The sequence below is a fragment of the Acomys russatus genome, chromosome 27, assembly GCF_903995435.1.
Source record: "Acomys russatus chromosome 27, mAcoRus1.1, whole genome shotgun sequence".
Lineage (NCBI taxonomy): Eukaryota > Metazoa > Chordata > Mammalia > Rodentia > Muridae > Acomys > Acomys russatus.
In genome coordinates this window covers 18148792-18158160 of record NC_067163.1, presented here as the reverse complement: position 1 = coordinate 18158160, position 9369 = coordinate 18148792, and the positions used below count along the sequence as shown (strand labels likewise).

At 45.3% G+C, this 9369-nt stretch overlaps 1 protein-coding gene across 1 annotated transcript; it reads right to left on the bottom strand.

Annotated features, from left to right (window-relative positions):
• Window positions 1-1299: 1299 nt before the first annotated feature.
• LOC127209828 (protein Tex24-like) lies at window positions 1300-3102 on the bottom strand. Its single transcript, XM_051169470.1, has one exon. The coding sequence runs from the start codon at window positions 2681-2683 to the stop codon at window positions 1478-1480; it is 1206 nt and encodes a 401-aa protein (XP_051025427.1). The 5' UTR covers window positions 2684-3102; the 3' UTR covers window positions 1300-1477.
• Window positions 3103-9369: the final 6267 nt, after the last annotated feature.

Genomic DNA, 9369 nt, shown 5'->3' with positions numbered 1-9369 from the left:
CACAATGACACAAATAATAACTCTTTGAAGACAGGATCTTCAACAAGTAATGCTGATCAAACATGCTAACTATTCATAGAAGAATGAAACTTGATCTTCATCTCTCACCATCCATAAAACTCAACTCCAAATAGACCAAGAACCTGAACAAAAGATCTGATACCCTGAATCTGATAGAAGAGGAAGTAGGACAAACACCTGAACCCCCTGGCACAATAAACAGCTTTCTGAAGGGAATGCAGATAGTACACGGAGAAAGACCAACAATAAACTAAATGCAACCTCATGAAGCTGAAAGGCAGAGGATACCACGGGATCCGTACAGCAAGAGACAGCATCATCCAAGTGAAGAGGCAAAGAATAGAAAGAACCTTTACCAGCTAGCTATACATGTAACAGCGTCTCTAAGTAAATATCTAGACTATGTAAAGAACTCCAAAAACTAATATCAAGCGAACAACCAAAAAAATAATAATGGAGAGTGGACCTAAAAGTTAAATTCCCAAGAGATGTAATACAAAGAGCTAAGAAACATTTACTTGTTAGTGTTAAACCACCTTAGCCATCAGTGGAATGCACATTAAAACTTGAGAGTTCGTCTTACACCAGTCAGAATAGCTAAGAACAAAAGGGAGGGCTAAAACTTAGTTGATGCTGGTGGGAATGAAAATTGACGCAGCCACTATGTAAACCAATATATATATACACACACAGTTATATATAGTTTTCATAGTCCTGGAAGGTGCCATCCATGCTATAGGAGGAGAAAAGTAATGATCAGTCTTACCCATCTCTGAAGCCCACTAGCTCTATAATAACTGACCTGGAAAGGCATACCCCACAGGTGCAGTCATGGTGGCAAGGCCATCAGGACAGGAACCAAACACTTTCTCATTGGAATTAAGACCTACTTCACAAGACAAAACTCAGACCTGATACCATTATCGGGCCAAGGACCTTTAGCTAGACAAGCCATAGGCCTTTCTAGAACCAGCTACTACTATTCTGCTAAATTCCTTTTTGTTTGTTTTTAGACACAGGGTTTCTCTGTGTAACATAGACCTGGCTGTCTCCTGGACTCATCCTGGCAATAGCCAAACACTTTCTGATTGGAATTAAGACGCACTTCACAAGACAAAGCCATTCCGCAAGTCGAAGTATCCCATTTCTTCCCAGAGGCTGAATAGCCTTTGTGGTATCTTCACATCGAAAAGAAATGAGTACCTCCGGGCAAAGATACCTGCTGCTGCTCAGCCTCCTGAAGCGAGGTGTCCACGGGTGGGTGGTGTGGATCTGAGATGACTGGCAAGCAGTTGCTTTGTTTACCTTCCTCTGAAGATCACCTTGCCCTCAAAGGCTGGCCTGGCCTTCAACCCCACCTTCCCCTATCATAAGCTTTCCCATCTACCCATATATACATAACGCAATATAGTGGAATCTATGGCACTTATGAGTAGATAGTACCTGACTAGGCTATTTATGCCCTCAACTTGGTCTTCGGAGCACAGTGGTCTTTCGATCCCCCTTGGACACAAGAATGTTCCCGAGCAGCAAGAACGACTGGGGTCCCCTCGATGGCGGGGTCCCAGCCTTCCTCCCTGGCCTGCCTCTTATGCTTCTTAATATTTTCTCTTGACGCACCATGTTTGAGGTTGTAAGGAGACAGCTGTACTTTCTCTCTGGTGTGGGCCACAGAGACTTCTCTGTCTTGATGAGATTGGGGCATCTCCAAAGCCTGCATCTTCCTCCTGTGTAGGAGCTGGGGCTTGGCCTCTACCCTCAGATTCTGGTCCAATGCATTTATATTTCCATGCAGGAAAGTATTTTTCCAGAAGAAATACTGTGACTCACTTGCCTTGAAGACATTCTTGTCTTCCAGTTTGCCTTGGCCTGATGGCACTGATTTATTATGCTCCTCTCCGGCCTCCTGCTCTCCAGCTGATAAGGGGCTCACACTGTGCCCTGGATGTCTAGAATGGGGCTTGATCTTCTTGCTCTGCAAAAAGTTATCTTCTTCTAGAGGAGCAACAGGTTTGCAGTACTTGTGTGGTTCTTGAGGCTGTTTGAGTCTTTCTATGCCTTCTCCTCCTCCCAAGTGATCCCCCCTCAGATCCTCCAGGATCTTCTGTTGTTGCCATTTCTGGCTTGGGTTTTCGGTGTTCTTACCCATTTCTGGGCCCAGGAACAGCCTAGCGTCCACTAAACTTGAGGCTTTTTCCATTTGCTTTCTGGCCGTGCTAAGCAACGCTGTCGTCCTCTTGTTCTCCTGGGCCTCCCCTGCTGTTGTTGTTTCTGGATCATTCTTCAGCAAGCCTGTGTGTCCAGCAAATGTCAGGCTGCGCTCCGGTCTTTTGATACTGTTGCCCTGAAAGATCTTTTGGGATACTACAGACAAACTTACTTTAGGGTCAGGGGCCCAGTCCTCTTTAGCACTGCTTGCAATGTGTGGAAGATGTTCTGTATTCTTCTTGCCATGAGAATAGTGAGGCTTCTCTGCCAGGCTGGGCTGCTGATCACCCAGACCTCTTCTATTGGCTGGGACATCCCGGAGTAATTTAGCCTGGGTTATGAAAGAAGCCCTGGTAGCAGGCATGGAGGACTGTCTGCATACTCGTTCATGGCTCTCGATGTATTGAAGCCTTCTACTTTTTAGTAAATGGTAGTCTACCCCTTGGGAATACATGTCCTCTTCTTACCAGGGCTTTAGCCCTCCTAGGTCCTACCCTGAGGTCAATAAACCTCTCCTAGCTACAGTTTCTATAGCTACCTACATATCTATTTACCTGTATATCTATTTATCTAGCTAGCTATCTCTAATACAATCAATACAAGTCACTACAATACAATACAAGCCAATACAAGTCACTACTCCATACAATCCCTCCAACCTCTAGCATCCACACTGTACTGATGCCTCAGTGGGTTGAGGACTAGGGTGCCCTCTGTACATCACAGTACCAAATGTTGGGGCAGGTCCCACTAGCTGCCTGTCTCTTTGTGATGTAGCCGGCAGAGCTGGAGGGAAGATGGCTGTAACTCAGGCTGGGCCTTGTGCTGGTAAGTGCTCTGTGGCCTCTGTCACTCCAGATGTTAGGAATGCCAACATCCTTTTTTTTTTTTTTTTTTTTTTTTATCCACAAATGGAAGGACAAAGGCATGTTATGAGTGGGTGGCAGGTGACCTGTAAAAGACAGTCAGGAACGAGGAAGAGGGGTCTCTAGGGAGTTAGAGGGCCCATGAGCTGACTTCCTTGGACTTGCCATTCTGCTCCCTCTGCTCTGCACAGCCCCTTGCCAAGGGATCAAACAAAACTCACTTTATAGAATCAAAGGGACTGGCTTCTTCTAGAACCAAATGTCAGTGACCATGTGGTGAAGGATTTTTGATCCCATTGCGAAACCCAAGATTGTGAACTGTAAAAACCTGTTTCTTGTTTGGTGTAGTTCAGCCATAACATACACCTTTAATCCAAGAGCTTTCTGTACACAGGGTTTAATAAAGTTAACCCTAGGTCAAGAGGCAGGGCAAGAAACCAGCTGACCGGGATCAAAGACCAGGAGGGACTTTGAGTTCAAGGGTATTTAAGACATTGTATAGAAGTAGAAGGAGCTTTCAGGTCTTGAGCTCTTGACTTCTTCAGCTCCTTGGCCTTTGGCTGTTGGTGCTTTTTGGGCTTTGAGCCAGCAAGACTTTGGCCTTGGGATTTTTGGCCTTGTCCTCCTGGGCTGTCAGCTGAGCTAGTGAGCCTTTTGGGCTTTTACTCTGTGACGTGAGCTGAGTAGCAAGGTCAGCGGGTGCTTTCTCTGCCTCTCTGAACTAGCAGAATTTCACCGAGCCTCTGGCTTCTGAGTCTTTATTGGTAAAATAGAAAGTTTGGAACTTTCATTTAAAACAACAACCATGGTCCAGACACCAATTTTGGTTTCTCCAAATATCATATTCCAATGGCATGGCCACTTCATGATGTTTTTATGGAAACAAAACAAAGATCAGGAGTCAAACACTTTTCAAACACATTGATAGAAACAGCAGGTAGGCAGCTACAGCAAAACACAGAAATCTCTGCTCTCGGCCGCGGATGCTGTACAATACATCTGTTGTTGCACTGTGTGGGTCGTGTGCCCTGCCTTCTGGTGCTCAGGTGACAGGGTGTCCAGAACTCCAAGAATGGGAAGGTATCCCAGGCCTGGGGTGGGACAGTGTCCCAGGGGTATCCTAAGGCACGGGAGCCTAGAAACCTCACAGCTCTGAGAGGAGGCTTCCTCTACAGAGATGATGCAGCTCTCTGGGAAGGGTTGCTCCTAAACGCTGACAAACTGAGGAGCCTTGGAGCCTCAGCTATGCTCCTTCTTCATTTCTTCTCCTCTCCTTCATCGTCATCTTCTTCATTGTCTTCTCCTCCTCCTCCTTCTTCTTCCTTTTTCTTTTTCTTTTTCTTCTTCTTCTTCTTCTTCTTCTTCTTCTTCTTCTTCTTCTTCTTCTTCTTCTTCTTCTTCTTCTTCTTCTTCTTCTTCTTCTTTCTTCTTCCAATTGAAGAGTCACAGCAGGCAGTAAATATCTTAAAAGAGATTTATTGGAGGGATGAATGGATCCAGGAGTGGCTGCCTCTGCTCCAGGGAGGAGACAGCAGAGAACTGGGCAGACACAGCCTTTATATAAGGTTTCTTAGTGGGAGGAGATTTCTGGGGCAGGGATTTTCCAGAGTGTGGATTGGTGGATTTCAAGGCTGAGTTGGGGGTCGCCTTTGATCTGGCCAGCACTGCTACAGCATCAGAATCCCTACAATATGTATCTGGGCCTTTCCCCTATCTCCTCCACTAATACAGTAATTCCACGAAAGATGGCGTGCCAATTCATTTCTCCTGTGTCATCAGTGCATCTAATATGGTAATGCTTGGGTGACTCACCCCTTGCTTGTGTGTTTGCTCCTAGTTTTAGGGTTAGAGGAAGCCAGTTGCCTGTTAAGTTAACAGATTATAAAAATTCAGTTGAGAGTCACAAGAATGTTAGATTGTACAAAGAGCTGGGCAATTAATGGCTAATAAGAGGCTAAAGATAGCCCCCCCAAAATAATATGTAATTATATTCTGGACCTGCAAAACTCCAACCTCTTCACAATCATTTTTGCTAAAGAGTTAATCAGCCTTACAGAAGTTTCTGTGTAAGTTGCAGCTTCCTTCCATAGCGTTCATCCACACCCCAGACCCTACACTGGGTCAACAAAGACTGTACTGTGTGTATCATCCAAGGACACACCCAGTATACCTGATCACACTATGCTAAAGTTGTCTTCCTAATAAAATTCCCAACTTCTTGAAGGATCTTATCACTATGAGGCAAACACACAAGGCAAGGGATGACTCACTCAAGCATCACTGTGCTAGATGCCCTGGTGCTACAGGGGAAATGAGTCCAGTCATGCCGGCTTTCACGGAGTAATTATATTCATGGAGGGGACAGAGGAAAGACCTAGAAACACATATGCAAACTCAGTAAGGAAAAAAAAAAGCCCCTGAGATTGATGGTTTCTTTCAGGGCCACCCTATTATCTGGTGAGAAATTATCTGACATTTAGAGAGGCAAATTCTTTGAGCGCAGCATTTGCGAGCTGCAAGTTCATCATAGCAAGCCTGAGTGGTGAGGGGGAGAAGGTCACACCATAGGCAGGAAACAAAGGGGTGATGCCTCTTTCCCAGCACAGGAAACAAAGGGGTAATGCCCCTTTCCCAGCACCATTTTCAATGTGTACTCACCACAATTCTCCAGAGGAACAGAACTGATGACTGATATGTCTCGCAAAGGGTATGTATTTGCTTGGCTTACACTGGGTAGTCCAGCAATGGCTTTCTGAACACTGGGGAGGCTGAGAACCCAGTAGTTGCTCAATTCATGAAGCTGGGTTCCTCGAGAGCTTCAATCTGGTCTAGAGAATTCCTGGAAATCCCCTGATCTTCAGTCCACATTGAAGGACCAAGGATCTTGGTTCCAGTATCAACACAAAACAGTGACATGCTAAAGCACCAACAAAGTAGATTTACTCACCAACAAGAGGTGGAGGCAGTCAGGAAAAGGCAAAAACTTTTCCCCTTTAACCTCTTTTATAACCAGGCACCACCCACTGCGAGAAGTCTCCCCTATTCAGTCAAACCTTCCAGAAACTACCTAGAGCCCCCTTGCCCTACGAGCCTCGCTCTTGGTTGATTCCAGACCCAATCAACTTGACAACCAAGACCACTCGTCCCACCATCCTTTAGACTCAAGTTTAAGTTGACAGTTATCCCAGGAAGCTAAGGCTGACTCCACACTGCCTCATGACTGTCAGAACCCTCATGAACAGTGCATCTTGGAACACAGCTTTGACCTTTCCTTTAGCTTGTTTCTGTTTAAAATCAGCCTGTTGGTTATGATGCTAAATAGGCTGGTCCTTCTTTCTCAGTAAATGATCTCCAGCCCACCACAGTCACATCAACCAGAAGCTTATGACAAAAACAGGAGCCCTGTGCTCACTACAGCAGACTCAAGAAAACTTCTCAAGCAAGCCACACACATTCGAAGCAGAAACTAAATGGATGTGGGGATTCAATGTATGTGGACATCAGGGTCATCTGATTTTTATCCCAATCCTCCTCGTACTTTCACCAGCAGTTTTATTGTTGACATGATATATTGTAGGAAACGTTTGCAGCCTCTGTCTTGCCATCAGAATAGACCCTCTGCCTCAGTGCTCATATTTTCATTGCTGTGTTTATAAGCCAAGAACTGGACCTAATAAATTGGAAGTGCTCTCTAACCCTGTCACAAAACTAATTCTCACAGTTTCCTCTCCCGTTTACACTCGTAACAAATTGCCACCTCTTTTGCCACAGGCTGCATGAATGCCTCCTATTCCAGGGCTTTTGCTATCCATTTTAATATTTTCTGATGAATTGCATGCATGTTCCATAAGACTCCTGAGCAGCGTGGCCCCCAGCACCGAAGTCAGGGTAAATATCTTAAAGAAAGGAGATACGGTTATTTTGTTATATAGGAATAAAGAAATCCCTTGCCCTTCCCTGGATGTCTACTTGGCCGCTTAGGGTGCAGTTGTGTTTCTACGGTCTCTGCACTGGAGTTTCAGAGAGTAAAAGCAGTGGGAACAGGTCACACTGGTCAGGGGCTGCTGCCTTCAGAGAAAAGACCTGAGTCAGCTGCATAAAGCACAAATGACGTCCTTCTTGTAATAGCTGAGTAGGACTCCATTGTGTATATGTACCACAGTTTCTTTATCCATTCTTTGGTTGAGGGACATCTAGGTTGTTTCCAGATTCTGTCTATTATGAATAAAGCTGCTATGAATGTAGTTGAGCAAATGTCTTTGTTGTATGGTGGAGCATCTTTCAGGTATATGTCCAGGAGTGGTATAGTTGGGTTTTGAGGTAGAACTATTCCCAATTTTCTGAGAAACCTCCAGATTGATTTCCAAAGTGGTTTTACAAGTTTACGCTCCCACCAAAAATGGAAGAGCATTTCCTCCTTCTCCACATCCTCACCAGTGTGTGTTGTTGCTTGAGGTTTTTTTGGTTTGGTTTGGTTTGGTTTGGTTTTATCTTAGCCATTCTGATGGGTGTAAGATGGAATCTCAGAGTCATTTTGGTTTGCATTTCCTTGATGACTGAGGACACTGAGCATTTCTTTAAGTGCTTCTCAGCCATTTGATATTCTTCTGTTGAGAATTCTCTACTTAGCTCTGTACCCCATTTTTAATTGGGTTATTTGGTTTGTTGGTGTTTAATTTCCTGAGTTATTTATATATTTTGGATATTAGCCCTCTGTCAGATGTAGGGTTGGTGAAGATCTTTTCCCAGCCTGTAGGCTATCGATTTTTGGGTTTTGTTTTGTTTGGTTTGGTTTGGTTTTGGTTTTTTTCTGTTGACAGAGTCCTTTGCCTTACAGAAGCTTTTCAGTTTCAGGACATCCCACTTATTAATTATTGACCTTAGAGCCTGAGCTGTTGGTGTTTTGTTCAGGAGGTTGTCTCCTATGCCAATGAGTTCAAGGCTCTTCCCCCACTTTCTCTTCTATTAGATTTAGTGTATCTGGTTTTATGTTGAGGTCTTTGATCCACTTAGACCTAAGTTTTGTGCAGGGTGATAAATATGGATAAAAATTTCTTCTACATGCTGACATTAAAAACAAGGGCATCATAAAATTTTCAGGCAAATGGATGGAACTTGAGTGAAGTAACCCAGACCCAGAAGGATACACATAGTATGTACTCACTCAGAAGTGGGTATTAGCCATATAGTACAGGATAGCCATGCTACAAACCACAGACCTAAGTAACAAGTAACAAGAAGGGTTCAAGGGAAGATGCTTGAATCCCACTAAGAAGGGGAAATAAAATAGATATCATAGACATTGGAAGTGGGGGGAGAGAGGGAACTGTGTGAGAGAGGGGGTAGAGAGGGGGAATCAGGTATGGGGAGAGGGGGTTGGGGTGAAAGGGCTGGGAGAGAGAAAGGAAATTGGTGTTGGGGCATTTCTGGGACAAGCTGGAGATCTGAGATGATGAAGATTCCTGGGAAGATACGGGGGTGACCCTAGCCGAGACTCCTAGCAGCAGGGGATGCTGAGACTGAAGTGGTCACATCCTGTAGCCAGCCAGGACTTCCACTGAAGAGAGGAGAACACCAGCCCACCCATAAAACCCAAAATTTGCCCTGCCTACAAGATGTGCAGGAATAGAAGATGAAACAGAGATTGAGGGAACGGCCAACCAATGACTGGCCCAACTTGCGACCCACCCCATGGGAGAGACCCAACCCCTGTCACTATAATCATACTCTGCTGTCCTTGCAGGCAGGAATCCTGCATAACTGCCATCTGAGATGCTTCATCCAGCAGATACAGAGACCCACAGGCAAACATTGGGCAGAACTCAGGGAGTCTTGTGGAAGAGTTAGAGAAAGGACTGAGGGAGCTGGGCAAGGTTGCGGGGGTTGGTCAAGGACACCACAAGAAGACCCAACAAACCTGGCCCATGGGGGTTCACAGAGACTGAACCACCAACCAAAGAACATGCATGGACTGGTCCTAGGTCCCTTACCCATAGGACATTGATGGGCTGCTTGGTCCTCATGTGGGTCCCCTAACAATTGGAGCATAGGCTGTGTCTGATTTGGACTCTGTTGCCTCCCTCTGGATCCTGTTTCCCTAGCAGGGCTGCCTTGTCTTGCCATCTCAGTGAAAGAGGAGGCACTTGTCCTGATTTGACTTGGTGTACCAGGGTGGACAGGGCAGGGGAGTGGTGTATGGGGGAAGTAGATGGAAGGGTGGGAGTGGGAAGAGAGGAGGGAGTGGGGTTTCGATTTGGATGTAAAATGAACAAAT

Bases quoted from the DNA above. Each gene is read 5' to 3' on its own strand.
- LOC127209828 (XM_051169470.1), bottom strand. From the start codon at position 2,683: ATGTATTCCCAAGGGGTAGACTACCATTTACTAAAAAGTAGAAGGCTT.